The following is a 26,962-nucleotide window of genomic DNA, read 5'->3' on the forward strand; positions in this document are numbered from 1 at the left end:
CTACAGTAGAAACCAAACCAATGCTAAGGCACAAACTTACCAACTTCCTATATGAAAACACAAGAAAAAAAAAATTCAAACTTTTTGGTTCCAAAGTGATGCCATAACAATAATACTAAAAAGGTTTTAATTCTCAGTAACCCAAACATTAATTAACTAGGGAACATAACAAGCAAAAATAAATAAATAGAAATCAAATCAAATTAAATTTAAAAAATAAAAACCTGACAAGTAAGCTCTCCCTGACTACTTTTTTTTTTTTTTAAATTTCAGTGAGGCTGTAAAATATATCAATATCTTCGTCAAATATATATATTTCAATGTAAACAAGTTCTTTAAACAAAAGAAAGCTCTGTAGTAGAGCGCTTACCTCTGACCTGTTAGGTCCCTGGTTCGATTCCTGCTCCCGACAAATAGCCTTTTGGTGAACACTGTAGGTGTGGTTATTCTTAAGACTTTCCAGTTTCCTTACATTTTCTTGATTCCACCATTATCATGTATCTCATCGTCACCTTCTCACTTACGTTTATGTACAATCATGGGGCGTTAAACTAAAAGTCAAAAAAAAAAAAAAAATGCAAATATCCTAATAAAAATGAGTTTTCTAGACTACACAAGTGGCCCCGCGTAGCGTAGTTGCTAACGCTCTCGCCTTCGGTGCGAACGGTCCCGGGTTCGATCCCGTTGGGGATCGATTTCCTCAGTCGAAAAAGTATCAAAAGATTTTAAGTCCAGCCATCCTGAATGAGATTTCCTTGGGTTTTCCTCATTCACAGCAGGAAAATGCCGGAGTGGTACCTAACATATAGGTCCCAGGCCGTTTTCTTCCTTCCCCAATCCTTTCTTCCCTTCCTTTACCCGGATAGTGTGCTCATCGAGGGACGTCATCCCTCATATGTGACGGGCTAACAAGGCCATTGATGCCGAAAGCCCAGAGACCTAAAGCCTAAATCTTCACTACACAAGGGAATTTTCGCGCTGAAAACGGTTTCTTAGCAATTATGTTAAGCAGTCCTGTAGTAACTCTGCACCACGTAATAAATCGTCACATATAAAACGGAATGAATAAACACATAACATTCATTTTGCTCCCTTGTAACGTAAAATGTTTCAAAACATTAATATTCAAAGATTTCTCAAAATTCAGATTCACCCATTCCATTCTCCTCAATCATTAACGAGTTGTAGTCATAAACTATATTACTTACTTAGTACTATACTAAAGCAAGTTACACTAAAAGAATTGGAATATTTAACTAAAGTAATAGTTAACTAGTGCACTTACCCAGGTTTTGTTTCCTTCCTCTCTTCTTTTCCGATTGTAACAACCTCGTTTCGCAAGCAAAAGACGCTAGTTCAATGACGTCAGCCATGGCGAAAGAAAGAGTGTCTATAGGTGGTCTGGATCTCACGTACAGATGGACGTATATAACGTATAACTGAAGTACTTAACATACGTATATGTATGTAAAATACAGAAGATTGTTAGATGTCAGACATCCTGCAGCGAAATGATGTAATATCTAAGCGGGTAAAAGGCAGTACCTGTGTAGTATATGGATAAAGTACGCTCCGTACAGATTTCCTTAGTAAACATAACGAATCCTTGTATTTGTACAATATACCGCTGTCCGGATAATGGATTTTTCTCAGTGCAGTTATACGTTTGCTGTGCGTTAAGTCCAAAAGCTACAGGATTTACACATTTATCCTATGCTTTTACACCACTTACGTTTCTTTCTCTGTGTGTTCCCGGGTTCGATTCCCGGTGGGGGCACACGGTCGAAAAAGTGTACAGCGCTTTTTCAGGCCAGCCACTCTGAATGAGATTTTTCTGGGTTTTCCTCATTCATACCAGGCAAATGCCGGGGTGATACCTAATGTATAGGTCCCAGGCCGCTTCCTTCCTTCCTCTATCCTTTCCCCGGATAGTGTGCTCGCCGAGGGACGTCATCCCTCAAAACGTAAAGGGCTAAATGGCCTTAGGTGCCGAAAGCCCAGAAATCTAAATCCTAAATCCTTTCTCTGTGTGTCTATAAATACATGTTAAAACATACTAATTTGGTCTTAGATATCATAGTACTTAATATATTTATCTTAAATACTATAGTGCTATTTATTGTAGTTAATAAGTAGCTATACATTTTTTTGTAGTTATTGTATGTATACACTGAGAAAAAAAACTAGGATTTCCGTGTGGATACATCGTATTTACGCGGGTGCGCTTCTAAGTAATGTAATTTAATGTATAAAAGTACAGCAGATGGGAACACCATGCCAAGTCTGGAGTTCGGTGTCGAACTAGACTCCCTGTGATTGGATAATTTTATTCACATGATTGATTTCGTGTTAAATACTATTACACTCGTAAGGTAGGGAGTTACAGATTTAGAAAGAACCAAGAGGGGACACTCGTAGGAAGGTAGTAACAACATTATATACCTAAGTTACCACAGTCGGAATGGGTATGGTGTTAATTCTAGATTTGAAATGGTGGTTCCACAATACAAAATTTTCGCTGGACGGTGGTGTAGATCGTACTACTGATGAAACAACATTACTTAATGTGGTGACGCGCGTAACCTGGTAAAAACAGCATTTACATGCCGACTGGATTATGCATTTTTCTCCGTGTAACAATAGTATATATTTACTGTAATGAAGAAGAATTTTTATTTCATTACGTGCACGCAGACATCAAAGTGTGTATGTTCGCGACTGCGGTTGTGTGTTGGTACTTTTGTGCCCCTTTGAAATCGATCTTTCGCCCTTCCTCTCTTAGAAAAATTCCTGTAGGTGTCCCTAATTGGCATTTTTACTAGAGGTAACCCACATATCTTTCAATTTTTCATATGTTAAGGAAGGAGCTCTTTCCTGGCTAAGCGGTTAAAGTACGCACCTTTGGCGTGGGAGAACCGGGTTCTATTCTCGGCGGGAGCTCATATGGTTCGGACTCTACATTAATCAGTAAGTCCCGTATCATATAGCATCGCTGCTGAAAGGGACATTCAGTTCAAAATCAACTCAACTCATAAGTTAAGGAACGGTTTTATTAATTCAATGGATCTCTAGGCTTTCCGCATGCATGGCATTTATTACAATGTTTTATTATGTTATCTTTTTGTTTGTTTGTTTGTCAATTCTTCCAATTTAAATTTCATGCATTTTAACTATATACTTAAACCCGATGACAATAGAACGAGTGTTGGAAACAGTCGTGGGAAGCTCAAATTTGCACTACTGGAGAACAAAAAAAAAGAAAAAGAAAAAAAAGAAAAAGAAAAAGAAAAAAGAAAGAAAAGAAAAGAAAGAAAATGTAATTTCTCTATATAAATGAAGTTTCATAACTTGCAGAGAGACCATGAAAGCCGCTTCCCATGCACTACGAGACCGATATCGCTGTCACTAGTGACAGTGCACTAGTAAACATAGTCCCATTAGTAGTACTGGTATGTCAAAACCAAGGATGTTATAAATAGAGGATCTGCCCATATGTATAGTCATCCTATTAAATCGATGAAGCCAAAAAACAACCGAGCATCGACACGTCTGATTGGCTACTCTCGTTTCCGACATCGTCTGATTGGCTACTTTCGTTTCCGCCATGATTGTTGGCTCAAAACATAGCGATCCTATTGGGCGGAGTGGGCAGATTAGGGGTGGCGAAACTGTGACGTATGGCTTCAGATTTTGTTGTAAGGGCAGATCCTCTATTTTATAAGATCCTTGGTCAAAACCATCGACCACGCCATCCGTGTTCTGATTTGTCTGTTACTTCTGTAATTTTCAACTTTATGTTTTATGTTCACTCCGCTCCTTGTTTACTCTGTGTGATTTACTAAGAATGGGAACAATCCCGCTGGTCTAGTTCCTAGTGGTCCGAGTTATATTGCTTTACATTAGTTATGGATAGTTAAGTTTAGGTTTGGTAAAAGTAGTTTACCTTACTTAGCATAGTTTTTAAAACTTACCTTTTTAAAAATATTATTTTAATGATTTTCTTAGGTTAGGTAAGATTTCTGGTCTTTTTGCAGCTAATGCCATGTTAGCTCGTCACGTAAGAGGGATGACGCCCCTCAGTGATCAAACTTCCGTTTTTCTTTTCTGTCAATTCATGCGGTACCCAGTTTCCTAATTTTTTGATCATTCCCATTACTTGATGCGTTGACATTTTCAGCGTCTGAGATGATTTTACTTTCAGTAATGCTTCTAATTCTCCACATTTAAACTGTTTTGGTGAATCAGAACACTCTTTGTCAGTCACGTAAAAATCGGTGTCTTTCAATCTTTTAAACAACTCTCTGCAAGTTGTTTCAGATAGAGTGTTCTCTCTGTACGCCTTCACTAGCAAGTGATTATTTTCAGCGGTAGATTTCTTAAGATAAAGAAGAAAAAACCTAAAACATACTTCACGCTACATTCTCAAGGCAATAAATAGCTATGTTCATATCACTCCAATTTAAAGTTACACACTGATATTAAAGCCTATTGATAGGGCTTGTTCTTTTATGTATATTTTGTATTACTTTCCATTATAGTGGGGTCCCTGATTCAATTCCAGGCCAAGTAAGTTTGTAGTGGACTGTTATTTCCTCCCATCAATTCATCTATCTTCATTCATTTGCCTTACGGGCATAAAACTGGAACATTAAACTGAAAGATTTCATTTTACTATCCACACAGAGAAAAATCCGTTCTCCGGACAGCGGTATATTGTACAAATATACGGAATCCTCTTGCTTACTATAGAAAGCAGTACGGAGCATACGTTATCCGTATGCTACATAGTCACTGCCCTTAGATGTTATATCATGCCGTATGCTATATAGGCACTGTCCTTACATCATGCCGTTGTAGGATGTCTGACATCTATATCACATGCATATACTCAGGGGCTGATCCAGGATATGATCAAGGGAAGGGCTAAACCATATTTTGCCGTTTTATCCAGTGTAAAGCGGGATTGAAGCCCATTTTATCCAGTGTATACCTGAGCGTCAAAGGGGCTATAGCCCCCCTTGGATCCGCCAGTGCATATACTTATGTAACCTTCGTCAGCTATATGTTATATACGTCCATTTGTATGTGAGATCCTGACCGCCTACATTATTTCATACGGAAAGTACGTATAGACGGAACACTTATACAGAAAGAATTATAAAACATGCGTTTTCAGTTATACGTCTACTGTACGTCAAGTCCGAAAAACTACAGGAATTACGCATGTAACCTATCTTTTTAAGTACGCCACCTACATTTTTTTCTCAGTACACTATGTTAAAATAGTACAAGTACTGAACTGGGCGAGTCAACAGCAAGAATAATTTCAAATCTAATCTAATATATAAAATTGAAGTGACTGTGTTTGTGACTTAATAACCCAATAACTCTTGAACCACCCGACCGATCTCGATCAAATTTTCAGCGTAGATCAGGTTTGGATCTGGGATTGTTTCTATCATTTCAGTATGACGATACAATGTGGAAGAGAGGGATATATATCATTTTCAGTCATATACATATATATGACTGAAAATTATCAATATTAGTGTCGAATCCATAATTTCCGGAATCGCTGAGACGGACAGTGACACTTCCGATGCCGTTTAAACCCTAATTCAACCATTCATGTTCAAAATGAAACTAATTTTCCCCGTGCGAAGAACGAGTATTCTGCTAATATAACGTAATGAAAGAATTGGTATGATGAAAGAGTGGGTGAATTGGGGAAAGCCCACCCGGCGAAATTAAAATACTTCTAATTTTACAGTAATTATGTGATATCTTCAAATAGATAAAAGATAATTGAAATATGAAACAAGAGCGCCCTAGACAATATTATTTTGCGTGAGGTACCGTTATCTCAAGTCACCTAGTGACTTTCCGTGTTCAGCTGTTTAGAAACGCGAAAATAAATGCCGATTTTCAAAATGGCTCGAAATCGAAAGCAGATAAGTGAGTCGTGATAACGGTTTCTCATGTAAAATAATATTGTCTAGGGCGCTCTTGTTCCACATTTCGATTATATTTTATCTATTTGGAGATATCACATAATTACTGTAAAATTAGCGGTATTTTAATTTCGCCAGGATGAAGACTCTTAAAGTCTGTTTAAATAAGAAGAAAACCATATATCTAAATAGCAGTTACTAAATATCTACTTGTGACATTTAGTATATATACTTTTGTTCGTTCAAGGAATTAGGCAGTGGTGCCCACCCCCCCTTAGGTCCATGACGCACCCTCCCGCAATTGTCTATACATAGGTGTTCTCCCATGAAAAAAAATCTTTAAGATTAATTTTTACAACCCCTCAAACATATTTATATAGATTTTAACCCCCCCAAACATTTCAATGACGCAGTTTGCGTCATAACCCCCCCTTGTGGGCACCCCTGAATTAGGGATTAGATTTCTGGGCTTCCAGCATCTTTGACCGAGTTATCCCGTCACACATATGAACAATGGCGTCCCTCGCGATCACACTGCCCGGGGAATTGAAGAGGAAGAAGGGAATGGGGAAGGAAGGAAGCATCCTGGGAATATGTTAGGTACCATCCTGGAACTTTCTGGTGTGAATGAGGAAAGCCCAGAAAAAAAACCTCATTCAGAATGACTGGCCTGAAATAGCTGTTACATCTTTTCGACGATCTCAGCGGAAATCGAATCCAGGACCACTTTCATCAAAGACCAGATCATTAGCGACTACGCTACGTGGGGCCATATTTCTCCGTTCAAAATTGAATTTATTGCAGCTGTATACCAACTGAGTTTGTTCTGCAGTAAAAAATAGTAATTGTACTGTGAGGATAGCTACACTGTTGATGGCACCTACTTGACATTTGACCTTTGCTGTTCACAAATGTTCATCAACTGAGGTTTCTAAAAATGATTCTCAACGAATATGCAATTAACGACTTAGAACAGCTTCTCATTATTCCGGTTTTGTTCTTTTGTTTTTTTTTTTTTTTCATCTACTTTTTTTCGAGTTTCGCAGAGCGTTGTTCTGTTTTTACCCTCCTACTGGAAACAAATGCCCTCATTTTTCAAGAACCATTGCTTCAAATTGCTATTAAATCATTCGATTTTTTTTTTGTGTGTGTATGTGTGTGTGCGTGCATCTTTTAACTTAGTATGTTATGCACATATTTTTCGTGAAGAGGGCATGTCAGAGGAGGCTCTTGAAGGAAATCACACACACATAAAATGAAATGAAAAGAAATGAAATCTTTGATTTTAACGTCCCACGATTATGCCCTTTTGGCTAAGGGACACGATGATTAAAGCAAGTCGGTGATGATGGAATAATTGGTGGAATGAGAAAGTGGGAGGAAACGGGAGTTTTCGGGCCGCGAAAACTCACTAGCATAGTGTTGTCCACCACAAACTTACTTGGTCGAGGATCGATTGATTGATTGATTGATTTTAGTTTTGCGTCCCTTTCAGCAGCGAGGCTATATGAGACGTGGACCTACTGATTAACGTGGAATCCGAACCACATGAGCTCCCGCCGGGAATCGAACCCGGGTCTCCCACGCCAAAGGCGCGTACGCTAACCGCTTAGCCACGAAGGAGCTCTGGTCGAGGATCGAATCAGAGACTCATGCACCAGAGGTAAGCGCTCTAGCACTGAGCCCCACTCGTAAAATTTTTGATGTTACAATTCAAGTGACGACGCTAGAAGAGAGAAAGGGGACAGGCGCCCCTGGTATCATTGTCCTCCCCCCCTGACTGCCCCCAGACATGCTGTATTTCGAGATGCGCACCCGACGAGTCGAGACAGGATTTTTCTGTCAAAATTCGAGCCAAGACACTTCTCTTCCAATAGAGAAATATACATTTTTCGAGTCGAGACATCACTTTTACAGCCCATTTTCGAGACGAGATAGCCACAAATCTTGTGTTGTGCGCATTCCTAGATGTATTGTACTTACCTCAAGTAATATGATCATTATTTTCAGCATATAAAAAAATGTTACCCCCAAAATGTCTCTGACTGACCCTACATTTGTCCCCCGGGGGCTAGGGGTTTGCACGGCTCGGGCCTACAAAGCAAATATCACTTCGGGCTCGGGCTGTAAATTTGTATATATGCAACCATATTTCTCGGGCTTTTTCTCGCCTATCTTTGTAAATACTGTACAACGATATTTATTGGACCGTTCTTTCTGGAGAACATTCTGAAGCGCATCTAAATTTGTAACTTTAGAGCCCACACTAAAAATCTGATTATCATTGTATATACAATTGAGAGTAAAACTAACTGTGTAGTGGAGAGAGAAACTAAAAGTAACAGAAATAAACATGCTTAACTTATCTGTGAGTGAAAGTTTGAGTAGCCAGATTGTGGATTCTATTCTTTTTCTTCACAGCAATCGATAATGATTGCTTTGAGGACTATCTAAGTGAGTTCAGTACACATTCATTTGCATAAGAATTTACACACATTGATATTTTGTTTTAAATATTTGAAGTATTTCATGTTTCCATTTCATGAGGATTTATGTAAAGAAAATGAAATGAAATATTAAGTTTAACGTCCCACGTGGCTAAGGGAGGCATGGTCCGAGGCTAAGGGAGACGGAATTTATATACATGATCATTTTCTTTAGATAACTGATATAGTTAGTAAGTATAAACAATAACCTTTATTTCGTTATTCTCTCTGAATCATGTGAGCTTTTAAAATGTAAAATTAAACCTAATTGTCGTAAATAAGAAAACAATTTTGAATTAATTATTAAGCTTCTGTAATTCGGGCTTATTTATTAAGAGCTTATTTGATTATCAAATGAACACGGGACGGGCTCAGGTCTAAAGGCTAAAACATATTTTGGACTCGAGTCGGACCTTATGTTATAAATTCACGGGCCGGGCCGGGCCCGTGTAGACCTCTACCGGGGACACGGTGGCACAGTAGTAAAGTGTTTATCTCTGGCACGTGAGATGATCTCTTGTTCGATTCCCGACCAAGTAAGTTTGTGGTGGACAACATCGTGTCCGTGGGTTTTCTCGGGGTACTACTGTTTTTCCCACATTCTCATTCCACCAAATATTGAATTATAATTCACTTTCCTTATCGTGTCCATTAGCCTAAAGGGCATAATTGTGGAATCTTAAACTGAAAGATGGGCTCGTGCTCAGTTATTGAACTGGATCTCGCAAGCTAGGCTCCCGAGTTTTGCCATTTTAACAGATTGCTTCTTTAAGAGGATATGTCTATCCCACATGATTAATTTTGAATTTTCTTCTTCTTTCGAAAGAAACTTGGAAATTAGTTGTTACGTTTACATACGTATAAAAGTAACAAGTGGCATACTGCGGGGAAACCGGTAGATTACAACGCTTGTACTAATCATGCCGCGTCGATTTCAGAATAGGCTTCATTAAGTATGCTGAGGATTTTCTTCTGGAAGTTGCAGGGAGATAATTGTTGCAGACGGTTTCCTGGAAGAACGGTTTCCTCTGGTCAAAATATTGGATATTCACGTATCCACCAACACTCATTCCATTTAACCTTCATTTTTACGGTCTTCGAAATAAGAAAAAAAAAATATTGTTAAAACCATCTAATTATACAGAAAAAAGGAAACCCTTTCTTGGCTTTTCTGACCGCATTTTCTTATTTTTTTAACAGATAGGATCGTATTTCTGGCTGGATTTTTTTCTTTTTCGTTTCCAAACGTCTGGCTAGCTTATATACTTTTTATCCAGTATATTCTGTTGCCACTTCTTCGAAATGCACCTGCTACTGATATTCTTAATGTGACGTTACTGTTCTTATCATGCGTTGAGATCACTGGTAGCTGAATTTAATTATAAAAGTCAGAAATTTCTACTTTTGATTCATTATTTACAGCTAAATCTGTTCAGCCACCTCTGTGGCCTGGTCACCAGATTAACTTGACCAAATATCTTTTCGTGTAGCTGTATAGAATTGTCCCTCTGCTGTTACCACTTTGAAAATCATAAAGTGTCCTCATTCCAGATACTACTTGTTCCTGCCAATCAAGTAGCAGACGATTCGCGATGTTGCCACGTTGTAGACATAGCATGCAAAAGACAATTAATTTCCATGAATTCATACGAAGGCAAATGATGTTAAATAACTCGTCGATCAGTTTAGGCCGATAAAAATAGAACTTTCGTTATCAGATACAAAATAAGAATAAAGAATACTATTTACACTCAAAACGGTGCTCCTTCTAGTTGATGATGAACCACTCGTAACAGATAAAGTTAAAATCTGACTAAACCAAACACTTTTTATTACTAATCTGTGTTAATCATATATTGTCGAAGGTGTAACACAATAATATATAATCTATGTATATAAAGGGTGCACTGAAATTGCGCAAACTTTCACTCCCTTATCTGTTAACACAGATAAAGCCTTAATGAGCTGGGAACAAAATTAGAAATTGCGCAAAAAAAATGTTGTGCAACGTTGCCATCATTACCACAAGCATATCGACTATTAAAAAACAGTCACCAAAACGCAAGTCATTTTAGGGAAAAAGATACAAAGTAATGGATGACAATATCATTTTCAGTTATCGTTATTATATGTGTGCATGGGCGTCTAACATATAATAGGAGTCAACAGGGGCGGATCCAGGGGGGCGATCGGGGCGATTGCCTCCCAGAAGAGAAAGCTTTCTTATTTTATGTATATAAATAAAACCCATCCCAAAGTTTGGAGCCCTTAAAAGTAGCAGTATGACAACTCATCGCCCCCCAGAAGTCGGTCCTGGATCCGCCCCTGGGAGTCAATAAACTGGAGAAACATTAGTGAAACTTTCAGGGTAAAATTTATATTGACAAAAACAGAAAAAAAGGGGGGCCGCGGTGGCTCAGTGGTAGAGCGTTCACCTCTGGTGCTAGGGGTCTCGGGTTCAAACCCTGCTCCCACCAAGTGCACTTTGTGGTGGACAAACACCGTGTGCGTGGGTTTTCCCGGGGTTCTCCCGTTTCCTCCCACTTTCTTCATTCCACCATTTCATTCATCTCTCATCATCACCGTTTCCTTTAGCCTAACCGGCATAACCGTGGGACGTAAACCTCAAAAATTTCATTTCATTTCAAAAACAGATAAAGGTGTACCTTGTGTATTAATGGGAGGCCTTGTGTATTAATTTGAGTATCGTTTCTTTCGCCAAGAAAGAAAAAAGGCTCAAATTGGTGGCAATTTACTGTAGTACATAATTTTTGTGTATATGTAGGCCTATGCCTAGTTAAGTGATGCAAAGCCTACATAAGTATTTTTAGTAGTCTAGCTTGACCTATATTTTAGTAAGTAATGTATACCTATATTAGTATTTATGCTAGTCAACAAGACTAGCATATTTAATTTATTTTGTTTAAAGATGTAAGGCTCTAGTAATATTTATGTCATTAAGTTGCTTCTATATTTTGTTAAGTAATGTAATGTTATATGGTATCTATGTCAGTCAATTGGGCCTACACTTTGCTAAAATGTGTGTCTAGGCCCTATTTTAATGTTTATGATAAGTATATCTCACTAAAGAATAGCGTTAATACATTTTCCTTCGGTGCAAAATTTCACATAATTTCCTGAATCCTGTTGTTGGTAACGTGGGGGTGAAAATTTGCACAATTTCAACACTTTCTGCTCCTCATTAATAAGTCATAGATTACAGAGATTATCAACGATCTAATCCTTAGGAAAATTTGCACCGTATATAAAAATGAAAGTCACAATGTTTATGACGTCGTACCTTTTGAACTACCCAACCAATCTCGATCAAATTTTCAACATAGACGAGTTCGGGCTTGACATAGTTTTTATCATTTCACTTTGACGGTAGAACTTAGGAGAGGGTGAGGAGTTAGAGATATATAAAAATAAATACAACTTAATAACTCTTGAACCACCCGACAAATCTCGATCAAATTTGCCCCATAGATGAGGTTCCGGCATGGGATGTTTTTTTATCATTTCATTTTGACGGTCCAACTTTGGGGAAGGGGCGGAGGGAAATATCTAAAAATGATCTAAAATGACTGATATTACTGTCAAATTCATAGTTTTCGAAGTCCCTGAGATGAACAGTGACACTTCTGATGCAGTTTAAATTCAAATTCAGTCACGCAACTTGGGGGAGGGCGAGGTATATAAAAGCGATTGAAAATTATAGATATTAGTGTCCAATCCATTGTTTTCGGAGAAGCTGAGACAAACGGTGACAATTTCGATGCCGTTTAAATCCAAATTCAGCCCTTTATTCCAAAATGAAACGTATTCTGCCCGTGCGAAGAACGAGTATTCTGGTACTTAATAATAACTATTCGCTTTGATTAGATTTTCTTTTTATTTTATTTATCAGTCGTAAACATAATAATTTGCTAATAGATGGAAATCTTTGACAAAGTTTTATATCAGGAAAGAGTGTAGTATTCCACGTGACTACCTCGTTTATTGACGACAGATGATAGCGTAAAACCTCAGTGGCAAGACTAAGCAAAAGTTAAGGTGTACTGACTACAGACAAATTATTCCTGTACACCTTTGGAGACTACATGTCATAATAAATTAGGAAGTTAAGGAAAAACAGCTTGGTGTTAGAAGAGAAAATTGCTCAGAAAAGCATTTTGACCGGATGAACTGGAGTATCTCCATACAAATGGTAATGATGGTTAGGTTACAGTGGAAAGATCGAAGGCTCATAAGAAAAACTTACATATGAACGAATGTGTTAGAGTTGTGGAATATGTCAAGGAATGATAGAGGCAACTATAATGGGAAAAGGATTTCAGAAAAGCTGTTGTCTCTCCGCAGTATCATTGAGGGTATGTATTTATAGCAATAGTTAAGATGGATTTACATGTGGGTGACGGTTGTTTGAGAATTTAGTGCACTTACTTTGCAGATGATATGAATGTGATAGCAGAATTCCAAACAGAAATTTAAATAAAAGCAAACATCGAGTAGAACACTCACTGGTGCCAAAAGTGTCAGAAGTATAACAGTGTGTCAACAGTGAACAGCAAGAACGTAACATGTGATACTACTAAGCAAAGCCAAATCGAAAACGTCTTAGTCTAATATGCATCAAATTGTCCGACTTGTGAAGACAAACTTTCTGCTTGAAGCTACTGTTGTAAATTCAAATCTACTTCCAAATCAACATCCATAATTACAATAGTTGTCCCCTGAGGCATACAGAACACTTCTTTGAATGCCAATTAACACGTAGACGATACAGACATAGACCAGTTGATGTTTTTACTCGAGAATATTTATTTCTTTCACCATGAGCCATTCTACAACAACTCCTTTTCCCGGCAAAACAACTTCCCATACATCTTCTTACGTCATATTCTCACACAACCAAATCTGAAACATCTCCACAACTTTTCATCAACGTGGATTTGACTTTCTTCACCTTCTCATATTCTCTTCTGAAAAACAAAATACTCTTTAAAACATTTTTGTTGTGGGAGAACACATTATGAACAATAAATACGGAAGTTTCATAATGAATATCGGGGTTTTAAGCCTTTGTAGTATTTATTACATAAAATTATAAATAATAAATGAAATGAAAGATCAGCTCAAATAGATTTGTACGCACGCATGCACATGCACTGTTTCCTCCGTCTGCCGTTACAAAACGCTAGTAGCAAAGATGGCGACTAAGGAGTAGAAAGCGGTGACGCAACTGTAACTGGTGATTCTTATCTTGATGCGCTACAACTATGGTTCTTTCCTCAATTGGAAGAAGGTAAATCAGAGAAGTTTATTTGGCAGCAAGATAGAGCGCCATCTCACTGGCATAACGAAGTATGCGATTGGTTTAAGGACGTTGTACCCGACCGCTGAATTTGGCCGCAAGGGACCGAATGACAGAGCTTGTTTCGCATGGCCTCCACGTTCGCTAGATCTAACGCCATGAGATTTTTACCTTTGGGGATTCATAAAGGATAATGTGTGTGCCTCCGCTACCAGCTGAACTACCCGACTTAAGTGGATAGAAGCAGTTGTTGCAACAATTATTCCAAACACACTGATCAAGGTTGGGAAGAACTCGTCTATCTACTCGATGTGTGCCGTCTGACAAGTGGTGATCACATTTAACACTTATAGCAAAAACTGTTTGAGTTCCTCTTTCATTTGATGTAGATATTATTCATAATTGTACGTTCAATATAATAAATATTACAAAGTCTTAAAACCCCAATATTAATTTGGAAATACCCTGTATTTTTTCTTACGAATATTTTCTCAAAGACCTAAAGAAAGACTTCATGTTCTGTTTACTCTTCTGGCAGCTATTTACAACTTCCTCTCCGTACAAACTTCTCAACAGATTGAATATTTTATTCGATTTTATTCGACTTAAAGAAGGCATTTGACAAAATTTAACATCTCACTCCTATTCATAAGTTTATTGGTCTTAAACTTCCAGCTATACTACCTACATCATATATAATTTTATTGTCAATCCAATGGTTTACAGCCCATCAATGATCAGTAATTCTATTCTACCTTCCGTATATCCGGTGTCCCATAAGGCTCGTCATTATCACCACTACTTTATTTTTCATCGTTGCTGATTTTCCTCAGTGGCCTTCACATATTCATTTGTAGCGTATTTATTTTCACTAGCTGTTTATTTCCTTAATTAAATGAAATAAATATCTTTTTGCTTTATTTTTCATCCATATCCAATACCTAGGTTATGAAGAATAGAACTTGCTATTAAAAGCACGTTAATCCACGACTGGGGATTATATCAGTTGCAGTTAGCTGGTGTACAGGTCGTTGCCCACGACACTATCTCGTCACTATCTCGGAGTTGCATTACAGGCTACTCCGTTGATTCTAGTAAATACATATCATTCTAATATCTAAATGAACATAACATCATCAAATATATATATATATATATATATATATATATATTTATTCTAATATCTAAATATTAGCACGAGTGGAAGTTTGCACATTTATTTTATTTTTATTTCTTTATTTTGTAAGCGAACGGAATAAATTACGAGTACTCGCAGGTACAAACAAGGACATAGAAAAAGATGTGGTGGGTCTGTGTGTCGCTCGCGTGTCGTCAATTACACAATTTTTACTTTTACAAACTGCATGAATACCGTATGTGTTTGCGTCATTGACTAATTATTTCAGCAGTTATAACATAATTTATTTTCTTCCACAGGTGGAGCACGATGAACGAGCTTTACTTCAAATCGCTCTAGATAAGATTAGTGATCTTCAAAGAAGATTGGGTGCCAGCGATTCGGATGGTAAGTGCTTACATTACAAATATATAAGATATGTTCTACAATTAAACCCTGAGGTAGCTACTAAATATACTTCACAAGACCATTTTTAAAGCAAAATTGACTTATTTTTTTAATACGAATAGTAAAGGAAGTTAATGATTCATTAATTTTTGGCTTATATATAATTGAAGTAACAAGTTTTCTCTAAAAGAAAAAAATAATTAATGCTCTTAAAACCAATCCTTGGTGAAATGAATTATTTCTACGTTTATGATTGTTGTAGTCTTGTGCAACCTCAGACAAAGAATATACATACGTGCTTTTTCTTTCTTTCTTTTTCTTTTTTTCTTTTTTTTTAAATTTAAGTTCTATGGGCTATACAAGTAGTAGCCAATTAGGTGCGAAAAGTGTCGTGGAAGATTGGGGCTGTCGTCGGTTTTTCTCCTTACGACACTATAGAAACAGAGAGGAGATATAGAATATCCGGATGCAGTTATAGATGGAAAACATTCAAGAAAATCTGGAAGAGTGTAATACTATATTGAGTTAAATTAATAAACTATCATTCGAAAAGTTGAAAAGAAACGACTTGTTCCTCTAATATACAGAGTGGCCCAAAAGTAGGTATTACTTGACCAGGATATTAGTGCGGTTTTTAGCAAAGGGTGCTGCTGTTGTGTTTACATCAGTTTCTAGGTAAGCGCAGTGGGACAGGGGAGTGGAGAGCGTCACTCTGCAGTGTATCCAACGATTTCTAAAAGTTGCAGTTTACATGTTATAAGTAGCCTAATCTGTTTCGCTTAATAAAGAACGCCATAAATTATACAGTTGTTATTGAATGCAAGAATGGTTATTCCTGCAGTAATGCAAATCTATTGTGGATAATGACATATGCATGGAAATTAACAATTTAAGAACAACATACAGTAATACGCAAGTGAGTTTCTACCATGTATTAAGTAGAAAAATTGATTCGTTTTATTTGATTTCATTATAAGACAGGAGCAACCTGAAAACGCAGGAATAACGATGCCAATGACTAAAGATTAATTAAGGGTTGATAGCTTCGAGTTTTGCGCAATACCTTGTCACTGTAAGCTTAAATCAAGTTAAGGCTCGCGATGCTTGTTTGTTTTGAATGTATATTTATCGGTTGAAAAATAAATTATTTTCTCGAGTTTTAGCCAAGGAAGAATTTCAATACCTTTCCACTCGAGAACTGTGGAAGTCCTCTCCGTTGGTCTATTGTTGTGCGTGGTTCTGGGTTGAAATCCCAGTGAGAGCTCAAAAATTAATTTTATAATCTTTCACTTTCATTAATCATCTGTCTCCTCTAGCATAAAGAGCATAATCATGGGACGTTAAACTAAAGAAATTTCATTTCATTTTTCGATGAATGTAAACCCTTTGGGGGGAAAAGGAGGTGAAAAAGAAATGTTTCCTTCATTTTTCAAAGGGCTATGGGATTCGATAGCTTGCCTTTCGGGATTGACTTGTAAAATCTGATTACAGTGCATCTTTCTTTTAGGATTATTATCGTAATCCAGTCTTTTGGTAAATGTGGAATAAAAGTATTGATACAACATCAGCGTAAGTATCATAATGTAAGCATAAGTATTATTGCTTCAACACATAATAAATTCACAACTTTTATTTATGAGTACAGAAATTACTCTTGAACTCCCTCTAAATTACTTTCAGACTCTAGGTGTCAGGTGGCAAAGAATTAATTCTACTGTCTATTTTCATACACAATATAATTTTAAAACTTGGGAGCCTAGTGTTATCTTTGTATCTGTAATATATAATCATTTGTCGATTGACTTCAGAGAACTGAGTTTAGCCCGTAAGCACAAGTTGCATATATAGTTCAAACCAGGGTGCGAATTGGCGGGGGGATGCCAGGGATTTCCCCCCCTGACAAAAATCTTTCCCACCCTGGAGAAGAAAATTTTTATCCCTGGCAGGGATAACTGTTTCCCCCTCTGGAGTATTTTTAACTGGACATAAAGATAAGATAGAAAAAGGGAACAATTCTTACTTTGCGTAGCTAACCTAAATATTGCTTGAGTGAAAATTTATGAAAGATCTCACATCTCAACTGTTTTGTACTTGTTAGTATATATATATATATATATATATATATATATATATATGTGTGTGTGTGTGTGTGTGTGTGTGTGTGTGAGAGAGAGAGAGAGAGAGAGAGAGGACTGGGTGCGCATATGGGTGAAATTCATCCCCCCCTGGGAAAATTTTTCAATTCGCACACTGGTTCAAACATACAGATTTACGGTCTTGTTTAACAAAACCTGCCCCTCGCCTCCTCTATCTGAAAAGCTCTATATTGTTGTCTACATATGAAATTCAAAGACAAAGGGAATCATCTTTAAACAGCTGTATTTTTATTTCAAGTTTAAGTATTAAAATGTGCTAGGTGTGATTGCAAGAGGTTGGGTGGCTTATTTTGCTAATACTGAGCTTAGGTACCTAACATTGCACTCATCTTCTTCATCATGAATTGATGTAAGAAGCGGCCGAGTGATTTCCGGTCAATTGTTTCATCACCGGTATCTTTGGGCAATGAGATAACAGTGGAAGACAAACTTCGTTCTTCAAACTTGATACTTTGAAACACTTGTGCAAGTGATTTTGTTATTCAAATACATATCTATTCACTCTATTCAGTTTCAGAAGTAGCATTAATTTTATAATAACAATGCCTGTAAAAGTTACCCTGAAAATGTATTTTGCGATCCTTTTTTAATACGTAATTCATTTTTTTCTGAATTTCGCTGTAGTTCAATTGCTTGGAAGGACAAATAATCTTCAATTGTCAGGCACCCCACTTTAAACTTTAATCGCTCCCCTATCGCCTCCAATATAACACTGCGTATATTTCTTTTAAATCAAGTTTTCAAAATATGGCAGAAATACTGGATTTTTTAAATTACCAAACCATAGTAAATAATGACAGATTAGACATCAGAGAGAGTTATCTTTATCTACCATCTCAATCAGGGGCGGATCCAAGTCTCCCTCGGAGGTAGTTAGGAGTGTGGTGGTGAAATATCAGTTTCTGTCTGACCGGACTTTTGCAGCACATCCGAAAATGATCTCAATGCAAAATAATTTTGTTACTCAAGACACTGCTTAGACAATCGATCAGAAATCACATGGTCCAACTTAATCGCAGTTTCGAACACGTCTTATCTCAAAACTACACAATAGAACTTGCATTAAACAATGAAAGAGCAGTTGCCAAAATATAACTTTGATTCACGAAGATGAACTTCCAGGTTTTGTTAATAGAAGAAGTGGGAGTTCCTTACACTCGAATGCTACGGGGTTCTTAGTGTTTCTTTATACAACACTGAGATTAGTTTACTCGCAAGTTATTGCCAACTTAATATGCAGGGCGTATGTACTTTTTTTTTCAGTCCCTTCAAGTGTTCTGGAAATAATTTCTGTAACTTTTGAAACTGTGTTTGTCTTAACTTGAACATATGCATAAAGTGGTTTATTACGAACACGACAAAAATAACTATGATAGATTACTTACAAGTAATCCAGTTAGAAACACTGTTGTTTGTATTTTAGTTCCACAACCGGCCGCTCGCACTCGTTCGCTGGTCAAGTAATATACACCCCTGCATTGATCAAGTATAACATTCTAGCTTTTGGGTTTATTTGCTTCGGCTGTTCCGAGCTTAAGATATAAGTAAAAAGACATTAAGAAAAAGTAATAAAGAAACTAAGTCTACCTGATGGATAACAATAAGAAATTATATAAAATGCAATGAGCTGTTTAGTACGGAATTGTATACCTACTTTTGGGCCACAGAAATCAAAATCACATTAAAATACTTTTCCTGTTGTAACTTTTATGTAGTCGTAAATCTTTATATGTATATGAGGATTCCTGTACGGCTACAAATTCTGAGCAACACTCTTCTTCCATTACTACCCTACACTCGACAGTTACGATAAATATAGTAATTTCTTTGTTTGATCCCCGGCCAAGTATGTTTATGGTGGCTAACATCGTGTTCGTTGGTTTTCCCGGGATTTTTCCCATTTTCTGCCACAAAATTTCATCCATCATCATTCACTTGCCTTAATCATCCGTTTCTTATTATTATTTTTTTTAGCATAAACGGAATAATTGTGGGACGTTAAACTGAAAGATATATATATAAAACCTCTGAATTAAGGACACTGATGGAACGTGACTTTCTTCGTAAGGTTTGACCATCACAGAAAGGCTACGAAAATGCGTTACTCAGCTTATGCAGTATGTAATAAGTACATTAATTATCTAAAGGTGAATGTGGGGGTCACGATGGCTCAGTGTTAAAGAATGTGGGGTCCTTGGTTCGATCCTCGTTCAAGTAAGTTTGTGGTGGACAACATCATGTCCATGGGTTTTCTCATGGTACTCCCCTTTCCTCCCATATTCTCATTCCACCAATTCTTTCATTATCATTCACTTGTGTTAATTATCCGTCTTTCTTAGCCTAAAGAGTATAATCGCAGAGTGTTAAATTGGAAGATTTCGTTTCATTTTTAAACATAAATGTAGCCTAATCTCGAAATATCATACTGACTGTTCGAATTACCGAAGAGTCCAGGGGAAAGTCCACTGTAAAGAAACATAAGTATTGCTGGGGGATGTGTTTACATAGGCATGTTCTGTATAATATACTGCATGTCTGGTAATTTTCTTTTCAAGTATATGTCATCCCTGTTTAAAAACACCTTACTTCGAATACTGACTGTACTAAAACGTAAATGTAAGAACTCTTTCAAAATTTTCTAGGATTCCCGTTAGAAAACAGTTTCTTGTGGACAGGATAATAATTTGAAATAATACAGGATAATAAGAATAATAAATGCAGAAGAATAATTAAAAATATGCAGGATAATAATTTCAAGTTTAGACTCCAGCTTTTTTTTTTTTTTTTTTTTTTTGTCACTTTTGACAAAGACTTATGACAAGACATTATGTTATTAACTTATGACAAAAATATTTTGTGAGGAAGAGATTTTCTGATTACTACACTGCATCACTGGTTAATTAAAAAGAAAAAAAAAAGAATGCTCAAATTATTTTCTGTGCTAAATAAGTATAAACTGAGCGTAGTTAGTATTCCTTATGAAGAACTTATTACAAGGAAATGAAGGTTGGCCGTGTCCATAGAACGAGGGATTCTTCTACAGGGTGCTTCAAAATGAATATCGAGGCTTTAAAGCTTTATAATGTTTATTACAATTAACTTACAATTATAAATAATATATCAAATTAAAAAGCCACTCAAACAGTTTTGTACGCACGCATGTGCATGTAGTGTTTCTTCTGTCTGCCGTTAGAAAGCGCTACTATCAAAGATGGCGACTAGTGAGCAGAAAGCTCTTTGTGTTTTACATTTTGCAAACATTGAATCTGCAGTTACAAAGCAATGTCACTTCCGTATTAAGTTCGATTGCAAACCACCAAGTGATAACATCCGTAGATGGTATCACCACTTTGAAAACACCGGCTGTCTGTGCAAAGAGAAGACCAAGAGTGACTGAAGAATGTGTTGAACGAGTGAGAAAGTCTTTCACGTGTAGCCGTAAGAAATCAATTCGGAAGGCTAGGCATGAATCAGCAATGCCAGTGACGTCTGTGTTTAGAATTTTAAGGAGATTGACGAATTTAAAAAAGAGGATTGAAGCAGGTGTTGCAACAATTAAGGAGGAGGATTGGAGCAGTTGTTGCAACAATTAAGGAGGAGAATTAAAGCAGTTGTTGCAACAATTAAGGAGGAGGATTGAAGCAGTTGTTGCAACAATTAAGGAGGAGGATTGAAGCAGGTGTTGCAATAATTAAGGAGGAGGATTGAAGCAGTTGTTGCAACAATTAAGAAAGAGGATTGAAGCAGGTGTTGCAACAATTAAGAAAGAGGATTGAAGCAGGTGTTGCAACAATTAAGGAGGAGGATTGAACCAGTTGTTGCAACAATTAAGAAAGAGGATTGAAGCAGGTGTTGGAACAATTCCTCCAAACACACTGATCAAGGTTTGGGAAAACTCTCCTATCGACTCGATATAACGAATGGTGCTCACATTGAACACTGATGACAGAAACTGTTTGAGTTGCTCTTTCACTTGATGTATTATTTATAATTCTACGTTATATGTAATAAATACCAAAATGCCTTAAAACTTCCATATTCATTTTCAAACACTCTGTATAATAATGCATACATTTTTAGTGTGTTACGATCTCTGTTAAGGAAAATTTTACTGTAGTATTTTCATTATTGTTTTATATTTGCCAGTAACAGACATAACAAATTAAACATATGAATACACAAAATATCAGTCTAACAAGAATTTGATTGTATGAACATTACATGAAAAGCCTTTAAAATATTACTCACAAAATCCAAAAAATTATGGCTCAAGCTACGAAGGCTCCAGCACGAAAATCTAAAAAAAAAACTGAAAACTTATTGTACCTTTAATGATGTTGTCTTTTATGAATTACGGCTTCCTAAACTCTCCAAATGTCCCTTTAAGCACCAATGGTTAAAAAAATATGCGTGTTGCCTTGATTATATATTTTTCCTGAATTTTACGCCATCTCTTTCAAACCACTTTAAAATAATAAAACATGGAATTTTGTGATAAACATTGACTTTTAAGAGCTTACCATGAAAATAGTATTTGAAGAATATCCACGATGTAACCAAAGGCAGTATTAAGAGTTTTACGTTGCAATTAAAATTCATGCAGTGTTCTCTTTTAGTGGATATAAACTCGGAAAAAATATTGGCTGTTTATTTATTTTTTGTAAAAGAAAAAAATAAAATAAAAGTAAACGCAAATGAGGTGGAACATCCAATAGGTGGATCTATTTAGACCTTATAAGGTTGTTGAATATGTTAAAAAGAAAGAGGTCAGAAAAGACACTTCTGAAATTCCATGAAGAATTTATAGATGGTAAATTGTAACGGTTTCTTGTTTAAAATTCCTCTCCGTAAGGACAGAATAAAACACAGAGTACTATTAACGTCTGCAAAATTCTAAAAGTTTTTCATTTGAACTCATCTTAAAACGTCAATATGCCTTTTAGGATTTATGCGTATGTATTATGAAAATTGTAATGTACCTTCTTTATGCACAGCAAATGTCAAACCAGTACGGAAATAGAAAAACGCACCTGAAGTTCTCACGACCAGGATTACTATTTGATATAACATCAACATATCTTCTTGTGTTCTTGTGTAATATGAGATACTAATATTTTCCTTTCGGTATTAAAATATTTTTTCCACGGTACTCATATTAAGGGATTCCTACATCCCGATTTAGCCGGAACAGACAGGAATTTACATTATCTGTAGCCCCGGAAATTGTTCAAAACTCCAAATACCCCGATTTTTCTCCAAAATGTCAGGATTTAGGAATTAGATCTCTGGGTTTTCGGCATCTATGGCCATTTAGCCCGTAACATGTGAGGGATGACGTCCTTCGGCGAGCACACTATCCGGGGAAAGGAAGGGAAGAACTGATTGGGGAAGAAAGGAAGTGGCATGGGACCTATAAGTTAGGTACCACCCCGGCATTGGCCTGGTGTGAATGAGGAAAACCCAGGAAAACCTCATTCAGGAAGGCTGGGCTATAAAAGCTTTTTATACTATTCGACAGAGTCCCCCACTGGGAATCGAACCCGGGACCGATCTCACGGAAGATGAGAACGTTAACGAGTACGATACGTGGGGCCACATCTCTCCAAAATGTATGTTAATATTATTCGTGACATAATGAAGATGGTGTTTTGGTAGGAAGTAGAATTATTAGGTGTATACGAATTACAGACGATATGGATCTTGTTAAGGAATCTGAAAAGAAAATCAACAAGATGTTAAAAAAACTTGAGGAAGAGCTGTGAAGAATATGGGATGAAAATAAATGTTAGAACAAAAGCTGTGGTATGATTGGAACGAAGTGGCCGGTGTCAAATATAGATGAAGGAGGGAAGCAAATAGAATAGGTGACTAGTTTTCGATACCTGGGTAGTATTATTAGTGATGAGATGAAGTGTGAACGTGAAATAAAAGCAAGGATAGGAATGACAAAAGAAGCCTTTAGGAGGAAGAAAAGTATATTTTCTAAAATCCTGAATAAAGAGTTGAGAAAAAAACTCATATAATGTTTCATGTGAAGTATTGTACTGTATGTGACAGAAATATGGACATTACGCAAAAATGATGAATAACAACTGGAAGGTTTAGAAATGTAGGTGTGGAAAAGAATGGAGATATTGGCTGGGTCGAGAGGCAAGGGCGCCGATTTCTCTGTAAATTTGGAGAGACCCATTCAGATGCAGAAGGTATATATATATATATATATATATATATATATATATATATATATATATATATATATATATATATATATATATATATATATATATATATATATGGGGATTTTAAGACAAATTGCATTCAAATTATGCCAAATATTGTATATTCATAAATACAATAGGGGCCCACATGAGCTTTGGGGCGCCCCCCCTGGATCGGTGCCCTTGTCGAGAGGAAAACAAATGAGAGGGCCTTTGAAATGGTGGGGGAGAAAAGAATAATTTTAGATATTATTAAGAAAAGGAAGAGAAACTGGTTGGTACCTTGGTCATGAAGGAAGTGTACCATGAGGGACGTGCTAGAGCGTATGGTGGCAGGAAAGAGAGGGAGGGGCCAAGGGGATTGCAATCAATGGATGATATCAAAACAGAAAAATCGTACGTGAAGACGAAGAGATTTGCTGAAGACTGTGGAGCTTGGAAGCATCTCAGCTGCGGCAAGTGACCTGCCAATAATGGTAGAATACCTATAATGGTGATGATATTTAAAAAAAAAAAACATTACTTATTAATGATCGATGCTCAACTAATAGGAATGCTTTACTCTCACTTCCTCACTTTTGGTGAGTACTGACCCATTATTTAAACAAAACCCATCATGTTAGTTGCCTTTGCCATGCTTTCAAAATTTCCTCTGTCAGTAAAAGTGATTTGAACTGTAATTTAAAACTGCCAAAACGTTCCATTTAGTTCTAACTTAATTTTTAAGAACTCTCTAAGCCAAAATAAGAGTTCAGCTTATGTTAATCCTTGAGATTTACTAATCTGCAAACAGATTAAAAACAAGTTAAATCATTGATGAAATAAGAGTTACTTTATTCACTCAGATATTTTCCCAAATTATTATATTTAATAGATTTTCTTCAGCAAATTTATTCCAATAATTCTTTTCGAGCTTTATTAATGCGCTTCAGTTGTCAAAACATACCGTATTTCCGATTAAATTAGCAAAATCATTAAATACTGTATCTTCCGCAACAAAAACTAAGCACTACAGGCTTCAATTTTCAGTCACTGTTTACTGCTTAATCTCAAGCCCAGACGTTCCTCAAATCAGGGGTTCACACACTTATTTCCACGGCAACGTTTTCATTAAACCATATAAGAATATAAATATATACAAAACAATGAATATGATCCGCCAATTTTCAATAATTGTCGGATTTACTAACTGAATGACTTTGAAATTATTTATCCCAATTAAAGTGATGTAAACAATAACTTGGAATGATTGAGCACATATTATTATTAACGAAATTTTCAACAAATTGCGCTAATATTACAAAAAAAAAAAAAAAATGAAGGAAAAATTAACTTGGATTCTTACAATTGGTAAAAGAATTTAGTGTACACATCTTTGGTGCCTGTACTAGGAAGTATTAACCCCCAATGACCCCTGTGATCATATAAATACGATCAAATAGTAGCCAAGAACACAAGATTTTTTCCGCAAAGTTTGGTGGGAGGTCTTGGAGGCGTCTGTTGTTATGTTCTGACGCCAGAGTCATAAAAGCGTTTAATGGCGGTTCACAAGCAGGTGAAGAACAGTGTTAACATTACAATGTAAAAATCTTGAGATGACAACACTTGATATCAGACGAAACTTACAAGATGCTTAGATATCATCACTTTCTTTAATAAATTCCTCAGCATGCGATTATGTTCGAGAGTCTGCAATTTTTTTTTTTTTTTTTCTGTATGTTATTCGTATCTTGCAAGTTGGAGTAAGCGAGCATATTATCAGCATAGTATAGCATATAAAGAGAGGTGCCGATCCTCTTAAAGTTCACGATGAGCCACCTAAATTCTTCTGACATGTCTCTCCACACAAGCAGCGTTTATTTCTAAATTTTTTTTTAACACTTCTGAGCAGCAACATTTGTCTATCACACACATAAACGTACACTCAAGGTACACCCTTGTTTAGAACTTTTTCTCTTATATATGCGAGTATAAGCCGGGCTTTCTCAACCTGGATGTCTGAATCAGGCCCATATCCAAGGAGATTTTGGGGGGCTAAGCCCCCTAAATTTTTACAACCTCCTAAAATTTTCATGGTAGACATGTAATGAACCATAATTTGCTAATGGTATATAATATGGTTGAATCGGGACCCCCTAACTTCCACTGTTAGGAACGAGTGACAGGGGGGCGTGTATGAGTGACAGGAGGGCCAACTTGGAATCCAAAATCGAATCCTGATAATTGGAACGACACATAAAGGTGTTCACATACTTCGGGAGGTGATTCGTGACATCCAAGAGGACTTTTTGTCTTCTTTTCATGTCACGAATCACCTCTCAAAGTATGTGCACATCTTTCGGTTCCGTTCCAATTGTCAGGATTCACTTTTCAATACCAAATTGGCACTCTGTCAGTCGTACAAGACACGGAATTCGACAAAATACAAGAAAACATATTGCCTTCTTTTGATATTACTAATCACCTCCCGAAGTATGTGCACATGTTTGAAGTTCACCATGTATATATATATCGTAACGTACCAAGTGCTTGTGTTTACAAACACTTAATATGTGTGTATTATTTATGTTATATAAATTATATATTTTCCCAATGAAGGCTTATTTTGAAGAAAATGCATAGAATAGGCAATATTAGGCACTAAAGCAATTGTTTAGGCACTAAAGGTCAAAATAGGCAAAAAGTATAAATCCCCATATAAACTTTAAAACGTTATTTTTGATCATATCTTTTAATAATAAAGAATAGGCATTTTGCCTAACATCCGGTCTCTATTTATTACAAACGGAAAATTTGTTATGGGTATCGCTGACAAGAGGGTGTGATATCATAAAAGAATGATCGTGAAGCGAAGTAAGGTTGAAAAAGCCTCGAATAAGCTAAATACTTTTCAAACAAATTGTCAGTTGTCAAATGGTTATTTTCTTTAGAGAAATGTTCCAAACGTGTAAACGGCACCGGAGAAAAATAGAAGAGGTTTCATTCAAGTTTTTGGATAATTCTATATAGTAGGCCTATATAGCATTATTACAACGAGATTAGTGAAGAACTCTCGTCCACGAAACTCTTAAATTACGAAAAGTCACGTGGCCATATTGACAAAATACTCATGACGGTGATTAGAGCAATGTTGGTCACGCTTCTTTATTCAGGTAGCTCTTCAGTTCTCTCACGAATACCAAGCAAGTCTGTACGACAACCGAATTTGAGTATCGAAAAATGATCGGAACTTAATGGAAATATTTATACACAAAAGTACAAAACATCGGAATCATCGAAATATATATAATATGAATAGTATTGAATAAA

At 36.5% G+C, this 26,962-nt stretch overlaps 1 protein-coding gene across 2 annotated transcripts in view; it reads left to right on the top strand.

The window, feature by feature from the left end:
- Window positions 1-26,962, top strand: part of LOC145663168 (uncharacterized) — a 272,264-nt gene that overhangs the window by 117,920 nt on the left and 127,382 nt on the right. For both annotated transcript variants that reach the window (XM_081729497.1, XM_081729496.1), the window contains one exon: window positions 15,192-15,279. In XM_081729497.1, the coding sequence (XP_081585623.1) occupies window positions 15,192-15,279 (88 nt within the window). The remainder of the gene's footprint in view (window positions 1-15,191; window positions 15,280-26,962) is intronic.

The sequence above is a fragment of the Thermobia domestica genome, chromosome 10, assembly GCF_964235325.1.
Source record: "Thermobia domestica chromosome 10, izTheDome1.hap1.1, whole genome shotgun sequence".
Lineage (NCBI taxonomy): Eukaryota > Metazoa > Arthropoda > Insecta > Zygentoma > Lepismatidae > Thermobia > Thermobia domestica.